The 21,163-nt window shown below is 55.8% G+C and overlaps 1 protein-coding gene across 8 annotated transcripts in view; it reads left to right on the top strand.

Annotated features, from left to right (window-relative positions):
* The window catches only part of SYT7 (synaptotagmin 7), a 176,026-nt gene that overhangs the window by 136,126 nt on the left and 18,737 nt on the right, over nucleotides 1–21,163 (top strand). For all 8 annotated transcript variants that reach the window (XM_073346935.2, XM_073346937.2, XM_073346934.2 and 5 more), the window contains 4 exons: nucleotides 17,113–17,383; nucleotides 18,479–18,648; nucleotides 19,446–19,560; nucleotides 20,065–20,264. In XM_073346935.2, the coding sequence (XP_073203036.1) occupies nucleotides 17,113–17,383; nucleotides 18,479–18,648; nucleotides 19,446–19,560; nucleotides 20,065–20,264 (756 nt within the window). The remainder of the gene's footprint in view (nucleotides 1–17,112; nucleotides 17,384–18,478; nucleotides 18,649–19,445; nucleotides 19,561–20,064; nucleotides 20,265–21,163) is intronic.

The raw sequence follows: 21,163 nt of genomic DNA, 5'->3' as shown, positions 1-21,163 counted from the left end.
TACTGGTGGCGCACATCTGCACATTACCTCGCTATGGTGCACATAACAAAATGCATTCCGCACATGGATGGAAAAAATTAGAGGGAACATTGGTGGGGAGCCTGGGGAGTGGCTGGGGATGGGGGGTGAGACAGGACACCTGCTTTAGGAGCTTGCAATGCCAAGTAGATTTCAGGGCATTCATGTCACTGAGCCAGCTGTGGGGAGACAACAGCTAGAACGCTGGGTGCTGCTCAGGGAACCTCCGTCCCGAGGCAGTGCTGAGCAGAGAGGAGCAATGGGGATTGCGGTGCAGGGCGAGAACAGGGCCTGATCCAAAAGCCACTGAAGTCACTCAGAGACTCAATGGAGTTTGGATCAGGCCCTAAGGGAGCTCAGGCCAACATTTCTCTATGCTGGCCCCTGATTTTGAGTGCCCAGTTAGAAACCTGGAGGCATCTAAAAATCAGTGACCATTTGTGAGAAATGGGGCCTAAATGATATAGCTTGGACACGAGTGGGCTAGAGGAGCGAGGCTCTGAATAGTGCATTGCAGAAGGGAAGGCAGCGTAACCAGAGAAAGGTAGGCTTGTGAGTGAGGCGCTGGCCTGGGTCTCCAGAGCTCTGCATTCAGTTCCTAGCTCTGCCAGAGACCTGGGTAACTCACTCAGTCTCTACGGGCCTCAGTTAAACATCTGCAAAACGGGGTGCGGGGCAGTGATCCTTCCTTTGTCTGTTGGGACTAGTTAGACTGTCAACAGTTTTGAGCCGGGACAGGGTGGTATATACAGCACCCAGCACAATGGGGCCCTGGTCTCAGGTGGCACAAGGACTGTCTCTGGCTGTGTCCATGCAGCACCCGGCATAACGGGGCCCTGATCGCAGCCGGGCCAGGGTCTGTCTCTGGTTATCTCTGTGCAGCACCTGGCATAACGGGGCCCTGATCGCAGCCATGGTTCAGTGGGGCTTTTCTGCCTTTGTTTAAGAGGGGAAAGGGTCAGAGAGAGGGGTCCACGCTGCCCTGCTCAGGAGGGAATTTGCACACAGTTGGCTCTTTCCCCCTGTGTGACCTTGGGCCGAGTGACCCTCTTGCTGGGGGCTAAAGAGAGATGGGCTCAAACCCAAGACCTGCCCTTGGGGGTGATCCTCACTGGGCCCTGATTCTGCACCATTCAAGCCCGTGGGAGCTTGGCCACGAGCATCAGTGGGCTCAGGATCAGGGCTGTAGTGATGGCACCAGCCCAGCGGGGCAGAGACGTTACCCCCACCGCACCCCCGGTGCCATCCCAAACTCACAAACTGTCTTGTCGATCCGGAGCTAGAAGAATGGCCTCTGCTTCTCCTCATGGACATTGTGGCATCATGTGGCGCCCCCTTGTGGCACATCTGGGAAGAGCGGTGTCAGTGACAAGCAGCTGCTCCCTGAACTGGGGCGCAGGGCAGAGATAAGAGCGGTGAGCCAGAAAGCAATCCTCATGCCCCTCCGCACTGCAGCATGAGAGTGAGACCCGCCCCACAGGCTGGGACCACCCATCCAGGGGATATGGGATGAGCATGCCTCTGCAGAGAGTGGGAAGGACAGACTGGCTGCTCCCCACCCCTAGCTGCATGGCCAGGGCTTGGGAGCCCAGGCTCCTTGGCCCAGGCAACCAGAACTGCTCCCTCCACTCTGCCGAGGAGACCCCAGCGCCTAGGCCTGGACCAGGCAGTGGGAGAGGAGGAGCTGGGAGCGTCCATCCTCCTGGATCAACGCACCACACCGTGAGGCTGAGACCCTGCTCCTTGCTTAGGTCCCGTGTGCGTGGAGTGAGGCCAGAGCTGCCCAGCTCAGAGCCAGGGGCCAATCCAGCACCCTTGCCTGGGCTATATTTGCCCTTTAAAACATCCCTGCTGAGATGTAAGAAGGTGGGGCACTCTGCTCGCCTGGGTCACTTAGCTGGGCCCACCGTGGGGTATGGCACATTACCACCTACTGCCGGGGGAGAGGCTCCAGCAGGCAGCCAGGGGCCTGGATCCCACCTCCCCCAAGCATGGGAGGCGCTAGGGAGGGTGCTTCCCACAGGCCAGTGCCACTGCTGGGGCCCTCAGTCACACAGTTCAGTCCAGCCACCACTCCCGGGGCTCTGGGACCGGCAGCTCAGCTTCCGTGGCAGGCTTGGGCAGAGGGGGAGGAGCTCAGCTGCAGGGCAGGGAAGAGAGACCGTGTGGTCGAGGAAACGGATACGCTTCCCCTTAAAGCCTGGGGACCCTGGGGTGGGGACTGAACCCCGCAGGATGTGGGAGAATTACCTCCACACGCAGCAGAGACATGCAACTGGCCATAGCCCACAGACATACAGCAACGCACACACGCAAAGCACAGAGCCACGCTCTAGCCAGTCATCCGTCCCCCTCCACCCCCAAGCCAGGCTAATGCACACGGGGGCGCACATACGCCCAGTGCAGGGACATTCACACCCAGAGCCTCCTGGCCTGGACACATACCCACAGGGTCACACGTGTCCTACCGGCCCACCCACATACGCGCTGGCTGCCTACGTACCAGCCTGCCCGGGTGCACCAGCCCTGGGGGAGGCCTCTGGGCCCAGCAAGGAGCCCCTACTTGGTCCCCTAGTGTCTCCCCCTGCAGGAACTGGCTCACTCGTGTTAAACACACTGGTGGGGTCAGAGGCAGGAGCTAATGAACTGCTGGGCCACCGCCAAGCGCACCTGCCCTGTAGGAAGATGCACAGCCAGGCCATGGGCTGCCACCGAGTCACCCAAACCTCACAGGCCATGGCAGGGCCCTGAGTGGCAGCCTGCATCTCCCACCCCCTACCCTGGCCCCACGCTCAGGCCAGCCCCTGCAGCATGGTACGGGGCAGGGCCCTCTGCCTGGGCACAGAGACACCTCGGACAATGTGTCCTGCTTTAGCAACTAGTGGCCTCTCTCCTCCTGTGCTCCCCATGCCCTGCCCTCCCCTGCCCCCCTCCACCGCACATGCCCTACTCCTCCTGTGCCTCCCTCCACTCCCCTACTTCTCCAGCCCCCTGCCCCTCCCCTCCCCTCCACGCCCTCCTGCCCTCCCCTCCTGCCCCTCAGCTCCCCTCCCCTACTCCTCCAGCCCTCTGCCCTTCCCCTCCACTCCCCTACTCCTCCAGCCCCCTGCCCCTCCACACTCTTCTGCCCCTCCCCTCCCCTCCTTCTCCAGCCCCCTACCCTCCCCTCCCCTCCCCACCCTCCTGCCCTCCCCTACTCGGCCAGCCCCCTTCCCCTTCACGCCCTCCTTCCCTCCCACCCCGCTCCAGCCCCCCCCCGCCCCTCCTGCCCTCCCCTCCCGCTTCAGCCCCTCCCCTACTCAATTCCACTCCCCTGCTCCTCCAGTCCCCTGCCCCTCCCCTCCACACTCTCCTGCCCTTCCCCTCCCCCTCCCCTACTTCTCCAGCCCCCTGCCCCTCCACTCCTGCCCCTCTGCTCTCCTCCCCTACTCCTCCATCCCTCTGCCCCTCCCCTCCACGTCCTCCTTCCATCCCCTCCCACTCCAGCCCCTTCCCCTCCACGCCCCTCCTGCCCCTCCCCTACTGACTTCCACTCCCCTACTCCTCCAGCCCCCTGCCCCGCCCCTCCACACTCTCCTGCCCCTCCCATCCCCACTCTTCCAGCCCCCTTCCCTTCCCCTCCCCTCCCATCTTCCTCCAGCCCCCTTTCCCTCCCTTATTCCTCCTGCCCCTCCCTTCTACACCCTCCTGCTCCTCCCTTCCACTCCCCTATTCCTCCAGCCCCTCCCCTCCCCTCCCCCTTCAGCCCCCCGCCCCTCTTCTCCCCTCCCCTCCCCTCCCATCTTCCTCTAGCCCCCTTTTCCTCCCCTCCTTCCCCTCCCTTCATTCCCCTACTCCTCTTGCCCTGCTGCCCTTCCCCTGCTACCCTCTGCCTCCCGCTCCCTCTCAGGCAGTCTTCTTTCCCGCAGCAGGCAGCTCACTAACCCCTCTGAGTCTCTGACCCTCCAGCCCTGGCTCCTGCTTGGCAGCCCCTCTACCTTCCATTCACTGCTCCCTGACCCAGCCTCTCTAGATGGAGGAGAGAGAATCCCGCTGGGTGGCTCAGCCTGCCAGCCCTGCAACGGGGAGGGAAGCTGCTCTGTACGGGGCTGTAGGATGGTGGCACCCTGCTCTCTCAGCTCCCCAGCACCCTCAGGCTGTTCCTCAGGGGGCCCGGCCCGCTCAGCAGCATTGCTTGCCTGAAGCCCACTGCTCAGTGTGGTATGCCTTCCTCCCACCGCCTGGCCAACACAGGGGAGGAGTTTAGCTCTTTAGCTCAAGCTGTGGAGACTCACACCTTGGCTCTGGAGGTCCTCCTATCCATTCCAGGTCATGAGCAAGACACATAGCGCCAACACTTGGCCTTCCAGACCCACAACAAACAGATTCCCATAGACCTACCAAGAGCCTGATCTGAGCCATCATTGACAAAGGCACTGCTCTGAGGAAGCTCACATGGCTGGCACCATACAGGAATAGACAGGGCACTGCTGAGGGGAAGCTCACAGCACTGAAGTCCATGCTGGCATAGACAGAGCACTGCTGAGGGGAAGCTCACAGCACTGGAGTCCATGCTGGCATAGACAGGGCACTGCTGAGGGGAAGCTTACAGCTCTGGAGTCTGTGCTGACATAGACAGGGCGCTGCTGAGCAGAAGCTCACAGCTCTGGAGTCCATGCTGACATAGACAGGGCACTGCTGAGGGGAAGCTTACAGCTCTGGAGTCCGTGCTGGCATAGACAGAGCACTGCTGAGCAGAAGCTCACAGCTCTGGAGTCCATGCTGACATAGACAGGGCGCTGCTGAGCAGAAGCCCCACAGCTCTGGAGTCCATGCTGACATAGACAGGGCACTGCTGAGCAGAAGCTCACAGCTCTGGAGTCCATGCTGACATAGACAGGGCACTGCTGAGGGGAAGCTCACAGCACTGGAGTCCATGCTGGCATAGACAGAGCACTGCTGAGGGGAAGCTCACAGCACTGGAGTCCATGCTGGCATAGACAGGGCACTGCTGAGGGGAAGCTTACAGCTCTGGAGTCTGTGCTGACATAGACAGGGCACTGCTGAGGGGAAGCTCACAGCACTGAAGTCCATGCTGGCATAGACAGAGCACTGCTGAGGGGAAGCTCACAGCACTGGAGTCCATGCTGGCATAGACAGGGCACTGCTGAGGGGAAGCTTACAGCTCTGGAGTCTGTGCTGACATAGACAGGGCGCTGCTGAGCAGAAGCTCACAGCTCTGGAGTCCATGCTGACATAGACAGGGCACTGCTGAGGGGAAGCTTACAGCTCTGGAGTCCGTGCTGGCATAGACAGAGCACTGCTGAGCAGAAGCTCACAGCTCTGGAGTCCATGCTGACATAGACAGGGCGCTGCTGAGCAGAAGCCCCACAGCTCTGGAGTCCATGCTGACATAGACAGGGCACTGCTGAGGGGAAGCTTACAGCTCTGGAGTCCGTGCTGGCATAGACAGAGCACTGCTGAGCAGAAGCTCACAGCTCTGGAGTCCATGCTGACATAGACAGGGCACTGCTGAGCAGAAGCTCACAGCTCTGGAGTCCATGCTGACATAGACAGGGCGCTGCTGAGCAGAAGCCCCACAGCTCTGGAGTCCATGCTGACATAGACAGGGCGCTGCTGAGCAGAAGCTCACAGCTCTGGAGTCCATGCTGACATAGACAGGGCACTGCTGAGGGGAAGCTTACAGCTCTGGAGTCCGTGCTGGCATAGACAGAGCACTGCTGAGCAGAAGCCCCACAGCTCTGGAGTCCGTGCTAAGATAGCCAGGGTACCGCTGAGGGGAAGCTTTGTAGAAATGAGAGATAAACAAGGCTTGTGAGGACCTGGCTGGAATACACCTACCCTGCCCCTCCCTGGACAACACACAGTCATTCCCTGCTTCCACCACTGCCTTTGGGGAGACTCTGCCACACCCTAACCCCTTGCCATTAGGAGACTATCACTGCTCATCAGTGTCACCCCATTGCTCCTACCTAGCCCCCTTTAAACACTCTCCTCCCCCGCTCGAAATTCACATTGCTCAGGTTCCCCTAGACAGTTGTCTCCCTGCACCCCTGGCAGGGACATGTGCGGGGGAGACGGAATGTAATTACCGCAGCTGGAGCTAACAATACTGTGCCGTGTCTCGTACACGCTCTATCCTTCCCCAGACACGTTACCCAGCTACATAACAGGATTGCAGAGAGGGAGACCAGCAGAAGGACAGGAAAACAAAACTGTTTTGCCACTTAACTCCCTGCTTTGTCCCAAGGACGCAGGAGATGAGGGGCCAGATTCTCAGCTGGTCTCCATCGGCGTTGATATGCACCAGCTGAGAATTTGGCTCAATCGCTTTTCAGGGCAGGCTCAGGCTCAGTTCTTCCATATAGGCAGGGCAGCAAAACGCCCCAAGGCAATGCCTGGGTTTCGCCTTCTTCCTAATGCTCCATGTGTGTCTTTTTGTGCCCTCCTCAGCGGTTGGCTTGGGGAAGGGCAGAATGCGAGGGCCCTGGGGATTCGTCTCAGGCAGATCAGGGTAGCTGCTGCTGGGACCCCTGAATGAGTCTGTGCTAGATTCCTTACCCTGCACAACTCGCTTCCAAGGCTGGTGGAACATGAGCTAATGACCTGACACAGTGTCCTCCAAATGACCCCAGGAGGACCCCAAGCAACCCAGCAAGCTGCCCTCTGAGTGACCCAGGGAGGGACCTACGCGATGACCTGACTAGGCGTCCCAAGGGGTCTGATGATGTGTCCTCAGAGGTGTATTTTGAGCAACACTCGAAAAAGCTAGAGCAGTCTCACTGGCTGCCTCCCTGCTCAGCTCCCGCTGGCTCCTGGAAAAGTGTGCTGCTCGGGTGGATGGCAAGAAATGGGACACGTCCTGCATTCTTTGCTTCTGAGCAGAGCTGGTCAGGAAAGGGAACTTCGGCTCCATCTGACATCTCAAGATTTCCATTCCTCCCGCTTCGGAGTGACAAGTCAGAATTCACCACAGAACGAAGAGTCAGAGACCCTTCATGTGAGACACACTGAAAGAACGTTATGGAAATGTAGTTTCACTGGGACTTCAGTGTTACAATGTACCAGCTGAAATGATGCCATCAAAGTGAAAAGCTTTGATAATCTCCCCTCGTAAATTTCAACATAACAGAACGGTTTGGCTTCACTGGATCAGTGTTTTCCGAGGGAAAGCTTTCCACGGGCCGTGTTTTGACCAGCTCTGCTTCTGAGGGTATGTCTACACTTGGTTGCAGCCCATGTAACCCTAACCAGGGTAGTGGTGATCTAGCTAGTGTGCGTCCTGGCGCAGTGAAACAGCAGTAGCAAGGGCTTCACCATGGGCCGTACCAGCCTGTCCAGACCCCTGGGTAATTACTCGCGGGGCTAGCCCAGGTTGCAACACGGGCTGCTGCAGCTCTGCTACTCCGGCACCCAGGCTAGCTGGATTAAACCTTGCTCGGGTACGTGTGCTTGAGCTGCAGTCACACTCTGGTGGCAATGCAGGTGTAACCTTGTATCTCTAATGCACTAGTGTGTGGTGGCAGGGAGGCGTGACCAGTGGGTCCCTAATGCACTGGGGGCGGGGGGCGTTCATCCATCCAACAGCTCTCTAAGCACTCGTGTGGGGGGAGGGATGGGGGGTGGGACATCCAGTGGAGGAGATGGTTGGACAGCTTCCTAAGGCAGCATCAGTCTGTGACAAATCTGAACCGACTGGCTCCTCGATAGCTCCTGTGCTGCCCTGAGCCCCTGCTGGGACGCAATGCCATTGCCCTGCAGGAGCACCGGTCCCGGCCGATGGTACCACAGGAGCCCCAGCAGAGAAGGGGTTGAGATCCAGTCCTCGCAGGTGAGTGTCTGGGGAGGCAGTGTATGCCCCCCGGACTGACATGACCGAGCGAAACCACAAATGTGGAGCTGAGTCAGACAGACAGCGAGTGGGGCTGTCAAGGGGCGCATGTCAAATGCTGCCTCACAAGGGCCTGGTGGGTGTCAGGAGGTCCCATGTTTGGAGCATCTGGGGACTGTCAGTGGAGCACAGGAGAGACCTGGCCCTTCTGCCCTTCTCTCAACGGTTCTCACACATGAGGAACTCCACTAGCACCAGCCATTATCATCTCCCACCGCCCCATCATTTGCTCTTGAGCCTTTATTTAGGGATGTTGAAGAGCTTCATCCCAGCTGGGTTTGGGGGCCTTTAGTTGTCTCTTCCCAACTCCCTGATAGACAGTACAGCGTGGAAATCCCTCCCCATAGATAGCCGGGTATGTTACTCCTCTCTCTCCCTGCTCAGCCCCCTTCTGTCTCAGGCACTCAGGCCATACGCCCTTGCCATTAGCCGCTATATGCGTGAGGGTCCCGTCCTCTGCCAGGTCCCAGTACCTCCATTGTGTTGGGTCGAGGAGGCCAAGCTATCCCAGGGCTGCCCACGACGAGACGCAGTCTGGGCCATCGGATTGGTTCTGGGGAGATGGCTGCAGTGCTGTGACAGGCAGGCTGTCAGGAAGGATTTGGCTAATTGGAGCTCCCGACCCTAGGGAAGTGAGTGTGTGGAGCGGAGCCAGGAGATGCCGGTGACAGAGAGAGAGGCTGATCCCCTCTGACAGCTGCCTGGACAACAATGAAGCCACAGGCCCGGGAATCCATAAGATATTATCTAGTTGTCTAAACGTAGTGGGAAGAGTTCCACTCCCCAGTTCCTCGCAGAGGTGTCTCCGCTGACAGAGACAGGATTGCCATAGAGTGCTACAAGCACAGGGGGCTCCGGGTATGGGGACAAAGGGAAGAGCCCAGCTAGGTCCTGGCAAGATGCAGAGGGGATTGCTCCTTCATCGTGGATGTGGGTGTGCCCCTGATTCCATGCTGTGTATCCAGGAGAGTCAGCCAGGAGTGAAAGGCCAGCCCCTAACACCCCTCAAAGCCTGGAGGATGAAGGGATTTGTTCTTTGAGATCCGGGAGCCCATGCCTGCGACTAGACATGGATATCCTGTCCCAGGGCCATGCACACGCCCACAGAGACATGAGGGCCACATGCAGAGGAGGGACCTCAGCATCAACACTTGAGGTGACGGGGCCTGGAGTCTCTGTGCGTGGCGACGTGCTGATAAATTAACCAGAGCTGCCCCCGAGTCTTGCTTCAGTCAGAGCCATGGCCTGAGATTTTCCTGGTGCTCCGCTCACCGGCAGCTCCTCTACCTCTCGCTGAGGTGGCTAGCTGAGCTGAGAGCTCTGCAGGAAGGAGAGCAGCCTGTCTCGAAGGGGCCTGCAATGCCTGTTTCTGGTGGCAGTGCTCAGGCTGTGCTCCACATTTCCCCTTGCTGACAAGATGCCAGGAAGGTTTCTCCTTGGGCATAGTATGGCACGAACAGCACACACATCTGCTCAGCTATGTGCCAATGCAGGCCTCCCTCTGCCCAGTCCCCAGGGACTTCCCAGGTAAGCCCTCCGCATCTGCTTTGGGCCAATGGCTCCAGCTTCCTCCAGGCTGCCCTTGTGCTGATGGAGTGGCTTGCAGCTGGTGGCGTCACTACCCATAATGGAGCAGAGGCATGTGCTGCCCTCCTTGTGTGTCTGCATCTCTTCTCTTATTTCTTCCCCCATTCCTCAAGGGGAGCCCCGGCCAGCCCTCCCAACAGTCCCTGGGCCGCAAGCCACAGCACCAAGCCTTCTGCTCTGTCTGTGTGACTCAGGCTCCCAGTGGATCCGGAGAAGCCAGAGGCGGAAAGGGGCTTTCATCATTAATGGAGGAGTGCAGAGCCACCAGCACCCGCAAGGCCTCTCGGTTCAGCCAGATCAGGAATCACAGCAATCTGGACAGAGCTACTACAGATCAGCTGGCTCATCTACACACACTCCCCCTACCCTCCCCGGTTCATCCCCACTAATGACTTCTCCATCCTGCATCTGCACAGCCATGGCGCCTCCACCTCCTCCCTGGTTGGCCACATGGTGGCTCATACTTCCTAACAGTGAGGCCTGTCAGTGGGAGGATCCAAGGTCCTGAGTCCAGGCCTTCAGGCTGCGGCCACATCCACAACACCACTCAACAGCTCTACTAGTTACTGGAGAACTAGGAGCCTGAAAGGCATATGCTCCATTAAAGGTACCGCCCCCAGGGACCGGATTGGATGAGTTCTGGAGTCCCTGATTGAGCCACATACACTATTTAAGCCAGAAAGAGACCAAGGAAGTTGTCTATGCAAAAAGGTGGCTCCTGGCTTGCTGCTGCTACAGAGCCTGCCGTCTCCTACCTGCTGTCCCAGCCTCGTCCCCAATTCTATACTCTGACCCTGTCCTGTTCCCAGCTCCTGCCCTTAGCCTCCTTCCAGTCCCTGGACTCCGTTGCCCTGGTTTCTGACTGCTCCGGCTCCAACCATGGGCTATGACTCTTTGGCTTCTGACGCAACACTGGCCTTTGGCTTCAGCTCCTGTTTCCTGTCCCTGCTGACTTCAATTTTCAGCTCTAACACCTGGCTCCTGCCTTCAGACCTGCCCATTGGCCTCTGGTTCCTGAGCACCATGTTGACCACCAGGCCAGCCCACCCCACACTGCTCCCAGGGCAGGGGTGGAAGTCTTATCTCTGGAGTCGTCTAGAAACCAGCTAGTTCTTTAGAAACTAGTACAAAGCACTATTAGGTGCCCTGAAGGGAAGCTCCTGCACTGGCCAGAAGGAGATTTAATGGGTCTGTTCCCATTGTGGTTTCTACCCTACCCATTAAGAACCTTGCTTCCAACATCTCAGCCTGAACTTCTCCTTCCTTAGTACCAGGCCGTTGCTCTGAGGCCCACATAGAAAGCTGTGGGATATTGGATGCAGAATGCGCAAGGCATCTGAGAGATGTGAGGGTTTAAGAACTAACGTCTTCCTCATTTCTTGGGGAGGCTTTTTGGGCTGACCAGGCCTGGCACCATTCAGAGCGCAGCCTGGGCCCCTCGCTTGTGAAATACCTCCCATCAACACGCAAAAGTGCCCTAAACAGTGCCCATTCCTGCCATGAAGCACTAGGATGGGACAGGCTAAGAAATGTCTCAGTCTGCAGCATGATGATGGCAGCGTGAATGGAGGTCGCTGGCGTAACTCAAATGGTTCAAATAGTCCTCCCTTCAAACAGTCCCTCATGGCACCGTTGGCCTTGCAACATCTTCCAAAGGCCTCTGCTTTTGGGAACAGTGGGATAGATACCTAGAGGACAGTGTGGGTATGGGGAAAACTGTAACAAGTCTGCAGCATGGACACACTGAACCGACTGGGCTTAAACCTGATCTTTCCTGTGGCTTCAGTTAGAAGCAGCTCTGTGAGTGCAGATTCAGCCAAAGAGAGCTCGGTCTGGAAACTCCATGTTTGCTTTAGTCTGTGTTGGCCTTGGTGAGGACTGGTGCCTTTGGCTAAGTCAGGAGAGGCTGGTGGGATAATAAGTCATTAGATGCACAGTTCACAAGCATTTTCAGCTGGACTACTGCAGTGTTTCTAAGTGTGAGACCATGGAGAGGGGTCGGGTGGTGGGAGGGCAGCAGAACTGGAGTGTCCGTTAGTGGGGGGCAGGAGACCCAAGCATCTAAAACCCACTTGTATAGCTGGCCAAAATGTTCTGACCAAAAACTTTTCTTGCCAGGGATGCAATGAAAACATGTTTTGCAGGAAAATTTCATTTTAGTCTAAATTTTTTGCCAGGACATTTTGAAACAAAATTAACGTTTTTGTTTAATTTTTAATTGAAATTTTCATTTCATTTTATTTTTTGAGACCTGAAACAGATTGATAATTTTGAAAGATTTCTACATTTATCTTGTATTAATTCCATTAATGAAACGTGACCTGGTTGAAATAACGTGTTTTGACAAGACTCAAAGGGGATACTTCCAAATATTTCGTTTTGCCGAAAATTCCAAGATTTTGACTCTTTGTGCCCCAATTGGGGGTGAAACCAAATTTCAAAATTTGAGAACTTTCAACGGGATGGAAATTCCATTTTCGGCCCCCTCTAGTTAGAACCATTCAGGAAACTAACATTAAACCTGTGGCCCTCCAGCTTGAGAGAGCTCGGCCCTTTGTTATATCTGACTGGAGGCCCCCAAACTAGAATTTCTTTTAAATCCTAAATTCTTTTAAATCATTTAAAGAAATTATATGATTTGAGGCCAGGTGCTGAGGGGCAGGAGATCTGTAATTGGAAATTGTTGCCCTTGCCTGGGAGTCGGCAGAGACATGTAGCATCATAACCGTGCTGTGGATTTGTATCTCCCAAAGCCACTGTACCATTCATCAAGGGCTGAGGGAAACTCTGAACACACACAACATTTCAGAATGTAAAACTCACCCTGCCAAAAGTCCTTATTAAAGAGTTTCTAGTTCCCAGGCCTTGTGCCAGAGCACTAGTGGCTGAGATTGGGCATAAGGGTTAGCAAGTGCTTTGAACTTGAACATAAGAACGGCCATACTGTGTCATACTGATGGCCCATCTAACCCAGTATCCTGTCTTCTGAGACTGGCCAGTGCCAGATGCTACAGAAGGAATGAACAGAACAGGGTAATTATCGAGTGATCCATCCCATGTCGTCCAGTCCCAGCATCTGGCAGCCAGAGGCCTAAGGACACACAGGCACTGACTTTCTGAAGTGCCGGTGGGGGGTACTCGACCCCCAGCTCTGCCCCAGGCCCCCACTCCACCCCTTCCCCCAAGACTCCATCCCCTCCCCACCTCTTCCCACCCAGATCTGCCCCCTCCCCCGAGCATGCCGCGTCCTCGGTCCTCCCCTCTCCCTCCCAGAGCCTCCTGAATGCTGCGAAACAGCTGACCGCAGCAGGCACGGGGAAGAAGGGGGAGGTGCTGATCCGCGGAGCCTGCTGGCGGTCGGGAGACACTGAGGGGGTGGGAGGGAGCTGATAGGGGGGCTGCCAGTGGGTGGAGCACCCACAGAGTCGGAGCCTATGTAAGGACACCCAGAGCATGGGGTGGCATCCCTGACCATCCTGGCTAATAGCTTTTGATGAACTTATTCTGCATGGATTTATCTAGTTCTTTTTTTTTTTAACTCCCCCGCCATTTCATCCCCTCCCCAAGGCCACGCCCTCGCTCCGCCTCTTCCCGCCCTCACTCCACTCCCCTCCCCTGAGGTCCCATCCGCTCCGTGCTCTCTGCTCTCCCTCAAGTGCCTCTACCCAGCCGCCAAACAGCTGATCGGTGGCACCGAAGAACAGCTGTGGCTGGTGGGTGCTGAACACCCACTGGTTTTTTTTCCATGGGTGCATGAGCCCCAGAGCACCCATGGAGTTGGCGTCTATGCCCAGGGGGCATCAGAGTTCAGAGACACCCCTCTGTGTTACAGTCCCTCCCCTGCTTCCCCCTTGCGTTGCAAGGTAGTGATTAATTGCAGGCCTGGATCAGCTGCAAATTACAACACCCCGTGTACTGGCTAGGCTGCTCTGGTCAGGGAATAGAGGGAAAACCCATTCCATGTACGCAGCAACTGCTCGCTCCTGCCTGCCCAGACCCCAGCTCTGGGTAACATGCAGAGATGCAAGGAGAGTCGCTCCGCTGCACAGCTCTGTAGTCCAAACCACAATCTGGGCCACTCAGGATCAAAGATATTCCCAGCCTGTGTCAGCAAAATGTCCTCAGCAAAATAGGCGCGTTTGGTACAGCACATGCCCTGGGTGTGGAGGGACAGGTCGGAGTAAAGGCCATTTTGTTGACTGTTGACATTTTCAACCTTTCAGATGTTTGTTTGGATTTAGATTTTCCTGGCATTCTAGGGATTTGTTTTGTTTTGTTTAAACCACAACATCCTTTTAAGACCATTTCCCTGGAAAAGATTGATGTGTACTTTCAACCTTAACTCCAACGTAAGGAAGCTTTTCGTCATGGAATATGGGGAGATCTGGGGAGCGATACAGTATCGTGTGAAAGCAGAGTGATGATAATTCCCCTGCACACCACCAGGGGGAAGCCGTGGTGCAACTGAGATAGTCATTATTAATCGATGATTCGTTATTATGAGCAGTAAAACAGGGAGTACAAAGGGGAGCGTGGGAGCTGGGAGAGTTGGAAGGCCTCCCATCTAAGAGACCAACACAGGAGCTATGCATATGTGCCTTAAAGAAATGCAGGGAGCAGGGTGGGATAGGCCTCTGTGCCAGCAGCAGAGCAGAGATAATAGAAAGGAAGCTGGAGTTTAATAAGAAGCAAGGGCCCTGAGCACAGGAAGAGCACATTTAGATGAGATGCCTGCTGATGCTCTGACAATGGACCGAGGTTGGGGAAAATGCTCGCAAAGAGCCCAGATGGGGCAGGCAGAGCAAGCGGAGGGAGTTGAGCTGCGGTGCAGAGGCCCGTGAGCTCCGTTCCTGCTAGCGATTGGTACTGGAGAAGCCAGGGCATTTTGGAGAGGCCCATGAGAAGCAGGCAGTGCCGATTGCCAGGGCGGGTGAGCCGGGGGCTGAGGCCAAGCAGGGTAGATTGCTGGCTAGCGAGTTGGCGCCACACGTCACTGACAGGAAGCGGAGTAACCAAGTGCTCTGGAGGCTAAATCACAGAGCTTATGAATATGCCACTGCTGCTGGCTGGCTGGTTCAGTCCTTTATCTCAAATGGTATAACTGGCTCTGTGGATGAGGGGAAAGCGGTGGACGTGTTGTTCCTTGACTTCAGCAAAGCTTTTGACACGGTCTCCCACAGTATTCTTGCCAGCAAGTTAAAGAAGTATGGGCTGGATGAATGGACTGTAAGGTGGATAGAAAGCTGGCTAGATTGTCGGGCTCAACGGGTAGTGATCAATGGCTCCATGTCTAGTTGGCAGCCGGTATCAAGTGGAGTGCCCCAAGGGTCGGTCCTGGGTCCGGTTTTGTTCAATATCTTCATAAATGATCTGGAGGATGGTGTGGATTGCACCCTCAGCAAGTTTGCAGATGACACTAAACTGGGAGGAGAGGTAGATACGCTGGAGGGCAGGGATAGGATCCAGAGGGCCCTAGACAAATTAGAGGATTGGGACAAAAGAAATCTGATGAGGTTCAACAAGGACAAGTGCAGAGTTCTGCACTTAGGACGGAAGAATCCCATGCACCGCTACAGACTAGGGACCGAATGGCTCGGCAGCAGTTCTGCAGAAAAGGACCTAGGGGTGACAGTGGACGAGAAGCTGGATATGAGTCAACAGTGTGCCCTTGTTGCCAAGAAGGCCAATGGCATTTTGGGCTGTATAAGTAGGGGCATTGCCAGCAGATCGAGGGACGTGATCGTTCCCCTCTATTCGACATTGGTGAGGCCTCATCTGGAGTACTGTGTCCAGTTTTGGGCCCCACACAACAAGAAGGATGTGGAAAAGAGCCCAGTGGAGGGCAACAAAAATGATTAGGGGACTGGAACACATGACTTATGAGGAGAGGTTGAGGGAACTGGGATTGTTTAGTCTGTGGAAGAGAAGAATGAGGGGGGGATTTGACAGCTGCTTTCAACTACCTGAAAGGGGGTTCCAAAGAGGATGGATCTAGACTGTTCTCAGTGGTAGCAGATGACAGAACAAGGAGTAATGGTCTCAAGTTGCAGTGGGGGAGGATATTTGGAAAAACTTTTTCACTAGGAGGGTGGTGAAACACTGGAATGCGTTACCTAGGGAGGTGGTGGAATCTCCTTCCTTAGAAGGTTTTAAGTTCAGGCTTGACAAAGCCCTGGCTGGGATGATTTAATTGGGGATTGGTCCTGCTTTGAGCAGGGGGTTGGACTAGATGACCTCCTGAGGTCCCTTCCAACCCTGATATTCTATGATTCTACGGTAGAAGCCTGTGCTTTTTGTCCAGACCATCCTGGGTTCAAACCCACTGGCAGCCTGCAGAGACTCATTTGCTGTGTTGATGTAGCACCTGTCCCCAGCAGGCCCTGCCTGCCCACAGCTCTGTGCCAGTTCTTCCCCAGCCTGAGCAGACATGCCTGTGCTGGGTCCCAAGCTGAGAGGGTCAGTCGGGAGGTGACAGCAGGGGAGACAGGCTATGCAGCTAGTTGGCTGTCAGAAGCTCCTTCTCTGGTGCAAGCAGTGTGATGGGGCCTGTGCATAGCGTTTCCTGGGCTCCCGTGCCAGCTGCAGGCTGGCCTCACATTCCATGGGGGGTGGTCTACCAGGCTAGCACACATGCTGGGTGGGTGGCCATCTCAGCCAGCTCTTGTGCCTGAGCCATGCATGGCAGCACTTGCCCTCTCTCAGGCAAGGTGGGATTTTGTCCACTGTTCTTTGAGGACACTGAGCTGGACGCTGGCGTGAAATACTAGCCCAGCTCTGCAGAGCTGTCCAGACACACAGAGGGCTCCAGAAGAAACTCACCTCCCTTTCTGACCATAGACACCTTCTCTACTCCCAGACCAGAACCTGGCCCCATCAAAGCCCAGGGCGTTTTGCTGATTATCAGGAAGCAGGTTGATAATCGGCAGAGCCTTGCCTTGGAGAGCTTGACCCAGCATGCTTCATTCTCACCGACTGCACCTCTCTCCCTCTCCTTGGCTGGGTCAGCAGCTGATTGAACCTGGTCTAAAAGCATGAGCTTCTAGTGGTTGAGCTACAGGACCAGCTCCGCCATTTTGGAAACAGCAGCTGCCGCCTAAGAAACCTCTTTATGGGGAACAGCCCCAGAGGTGCACCCAGCCCATGCTGTGTTTTGCGTTACACTCACATCACGGCTGCAGATTGGCCCTGACTATTTAAGCAATATTGTAACATTCCTCAGAGGCAGATGGAAATCAGCCTCATCCACCCAGTGACTGAGCTACCCATCCCACTGCTGTGATCTCCCCTCCCCAGGAGCCTCCAGCCCCCCTTCCTCACTGCAGATTTACACTCTGCCCCGACTAGAGATGCCTCTTGGGTCTGTAGAGTCCCGAGCTGCCTGATGGGGAGAAATCAGGCCAGTCTCCTCCTCTGGTCCCATCTTGGGGAAGGAGGGGGAGAGAGGGGGTGGGGCGAAGGGCAGCTATAGGAGGAGGAGCTCAAAGACTGAACATAAATCATAGATAGGCGGGTGAAGTGACAGGTAGATAGACAGATCTCTGGGTTTCTCCCTGGCAATAGTGCTCACCCCATGCTGAGTTCTCCAGGATGACTCTCCATTCTCTGTCCCCACTCAGCTCTCCCCAGGCTCTGAGGATGACGAGGGACACGACAGCTCCAGCAGGGAGAACCTAGGCCGAATCCAATTCAGCGTCGGCTACAACTTCCAGGAATCCACCCTGACTGTCAAGATCATGAAGGCTCAGGAGCTGCCGGCCAAGGACTTCAGCGGCACCAGTGACCCTTTTGTCAAGATCTACCTGCTGCCTGATAAAAAGAACAAGCTGGAGACCAAAGTGAAGAGGAAGAACTTGAACCCGCACTGGAATGAGACCTTCCTCTTTGAAGGTAGGCGGCAGGAGCCAGCAGACAGGGCGTGAGCCAGGAGCGAGTCCCAGCTCAGCCATTGACCCCCGGCTAACCCTGGGAAGTCACTGCCTCTCCCCTGTGCCTCTGGGCCCTGTCTTTAGCATGGGGTTAGCACTTCGTGCCTCCCAGCGCTCAGATACTGTGGTGACGAGGGCCATATGAACACCTAGAGAGACAGAAAGTGAGTCCAAGTCCCTGTAGGAAGCAGGATTTGCCAGACTGGAGCCCAAAGTGAGCCATCTAGAGCAGCAGTGAGCCTGCTCCTGCCAGGCTGATCTCTCCACACGACTGTTCTCTCCACCATGCTGGATCGCACCGTGGTCAGTCAGCACCAGTACACCCTTTCCTACCTCCCCACATTGAGCCACTGGCCTGTCTGGCCAAACGTCCTGCCTCCTGGTCCTTCCAGCATCGGATTCTGTGACCTACCCCCACAGCCACCCCAATGGACAATCAGCTCTGTGATCCCCTCTCCTGCCTCCCCGTACTGAACCACTGGTCACACTAGTCGTACGTCGCACCTTGTGTGCCACATCTCTGGCCTATCTGGTCCACTATCTCTGCTTCTGCTAAACCATATCAGACTGTCCTGCCTCCGGCCCGATCAGACCACACCCTTGGGATCTGACCTCCTGCCGGATCAGATCACACCATTGATCTGGGTCCAACCTCTGGTGAACAGTCAATACCTGATCACTCACAGAAACACCTCCACAGTCAGTTGCGATGCACCCAGCCAATTGTGGAAGATGTTTGTGAAGGGTGGGATTCCAGTGGCCAGCTGGTGTCATGAAGCATGAGGGTTGATTACTCGTAACCACAGATATTAGTAGAGGCCATAAAATTACTGAAAAGTGTGTCTCCCTCCAACCAGTGCCCCTTCTCCACTGACTGTTCGATCCCAGCAACATACACCAGCCAGAACTGGCTAGAGAGATGCATGCCAGGGATGGTCTCTTTTGCATGAATGCCACCTGGGTTTAAGTAGGTGTATGGATCTGGAATGGCTCTGCCAGACTTGGCCGTGTTGCCACGTTCCTGGGTAGCCACCTCCCGCTCTGGTCTCCTTGGCAGGTTTCCCATACGAGAAGGTGGTGCAGCGGGTGCTGTATCTCCAGGTTCTGGACTATGACCGCTTCAGTCGCAATGACCCCATCGGAGAGGTGTCCATTCCACTCAACAAGTTGGACCTGACCCAGATGCAGACATTCTGGAAGGAGCTGAAACCCTGCAGCGATGGGAGTGTAAGGCCTTTGCTTTGTGTTCAGAGAGAGGCTTAGCCAGTGTGTAATGCCCTGGCTTAGTGTACGTGGCTATTAGCTGGCCTCAGTGACTATAACAGCCTAGTGCTCCCAGAGGACATCCTGAAGCTGCCACAGCAAGGGTCCCAGAGAGGACATCCCTGAACCCCCACCACTGTGAGATACCCAGAGGGATCTACCACTATCCCAGCAACACTCCTGGAGGCTGGGATGAGAGCCATGTCTCCGGCCTGTGCTATGCTGGAGGTCAGACACAATGAGCAGAGTGGTTCCTTCTGGCCTTAAAAATCTATGAATCAGTGATGGACCCATGAATCTGGTACCGGTAAAAAAGGGAAGTATTGACAGCCCTGGGGACTGCATCTTCTCTTTATTCAGAATCCGAAGGCCTAGGGGTCTTACCCCCTGTCAGCTGAGAAGGGGTTTAAGGCCTTGTGCATCCTGTAGGAGACACTCTACTAGCAGAAAACAGTTCTCGGCCATGGTTTAGAGCCAACTGCAAACACGTGGGCTGGCACCAGCTGCGGGATACTTTCACTGATCCATGTGGATGTGAATTTATTTCCAATAACGGTGCTAGCTGAAGCCATGCTACAGATTCCCCAGCCCTAGACAGCCAGCTTCTTCGTATGTGGTGGAGAAGCAAAGCATGTTACAGCCATAAATATGTTTAAAGGTGGTTTCTGTGGGGACAGGGCCGCCGAGGTGCTCTGGTTGAGCTAGGCTAGCTGGTGTCCCAGGGAGTTCTGCCAGTCTATAACAACCTCTCCTCTCTGCAGGGAAGTCGGGGAGAACTCCTCCTGTCCCTTTGCTACAACCCTTCCGGTAACTCCATCATTGTGAATATCATCAAAGCACGGAATCTGAAAGCCATGGACATCGGGGGGACTTCAGGTACTGGCAATCAGGGCCCTTCTTCTGTACTGAGCCAGGGGTACTGGCAGGGGCCATTCGCCACAGCGTAGTAAGGTGCAGGATAACTGCAATCTATTCTTCCTCACCTTGGGGCCCTCTGCCTCTCCTCAGGGAGGAACTTGTCCGGAGTCCCTCTGTCCCACACCAGGGAGAGAGTCCTCCTTTGTCTTCCAGAGGGAACAGTCAGCTCTGAGTCCCTTCTGTCCCACAGTGGGAGGAACTCAAGAGTCCCCCTGGCCTGTTTCAGCTCCCTAACACGTCCTGCAGCGAAAAGGGGAGCTGCCCCACAGATCCCTCTCTCCTGCACTGAACAGGAGGCTGCAGGCCACCAGCTGAAAGAGAGGGCCCTGGCGTGAGAGGCAGGAAACCTGAGGACAGGCCAAGTTAAGGAGCAGAAGCGGGAAGAGCCCTGCCCTGGCCTAACAGCACTGAGCCCTGCCCTGGCCTAAGAGCACTGTGTCTGACCTCTCCTCTCCATGGCAGACCCCTACGTCAAGGTGTGGCTGATGTACAAGGACAAGAGAGTGGAGAAGAAGAAGACGGTGGTAATGAAGCGGTGCCTGAACCCAGTCTTCAACGAGTCCTTCATCTTCGACATCCCCACCGAGAAGCTGCGAGAGACGACCATCATCATCACCGTCATGGACAAGGACAGGCTGAGCCGCAACGATGTCATTGGCAAGGTGTGTGTCCCCCCCCAGACAGCCCCAGGGCCACAGCTCTCCTGGGCTTGCGTGATGGGGGAGCAGGTCACAGGGGTGGCAGGAAAGTGGGATCTGTTAGCACAGAGGGGAAGGGGCTATGGGAGGCCAAGGCAGGACCTTCACTAGCATCCCAGCGCAGCGCTCAGAGGGGCACACCACGGATATTTTGTATTCCCACCTCTGGGACAGGGAGAGGGCTTGAACGCTTCCATTTAAAATGCCTGTTCCAGCACACAGCATTGCCATAGGCCACAGCCTCACAGCATTGCCATAGGCCGTATGCACAGGTGCCACACATGCATGCAGGCCGTGGACATGCACTAAGGGCTTAGGCCACCAGCACATACCACTGGCAGAGGCCATAAGGGCAGCTGGTTCACACATGTCACAGATATAGGTAATGGGCATTGTCAGCATTGGGAGGCTGTGTCAGGTGGGGTCCGGCTGGGGTCTGTTCTGGCTCCAGCACTGGCCAGTGTTTTCGCTAAGGACTCACAGAATGGAGGAGAGACACAGCCAAAGCAAAGAGGGCTCACAGGAGCCTGGGGCACACTGTTAACCCCTGCTGGGCCACGCGGGGATGGTAATGCTTCACAGAGAGGGGCTTTGTCCCCCTGACTGCTCCCAAGTTAGTTCTTGCCAAGTGCATTCAATCACCCATCAGTACAAAGCTGCTAGGTCACTGAAGGGGCTGGAACTGTCCAGGGAGGTGTAAGAAGAGATTCATGCATGGTAGGGGCAGGGGAGGCTCGAATGGCTTGGCTGTTGTGATATTGACAAGGAGCTATAGAGCATAGTAGGCCGGACACACGCCAGCGGTGGGACTCAGTCCCAAAGGAGGTGATATTCCAGGCACTCCATTGTGTACATACAAAAAT

This window comes from Lepidochelys kempii, chromosome 6 (genome assembly GCF_965140285.1).
Source record: "Lepidochelys kempii isolate rLepKem1 chromosome 6, rLepKem1.hap1, whole genome shotgun sequence".
Classification (NCBI taxonomy): Eukaryota; Metazoa; Chordata; order Testudines; family Cheloniidae; genus Lepidochelys; species Lepidochelys kempii.
Note: the sequence above shows the minus strand (reverse complement) of the source record. Positions and strands in the feature narration are given on the sequence as shown.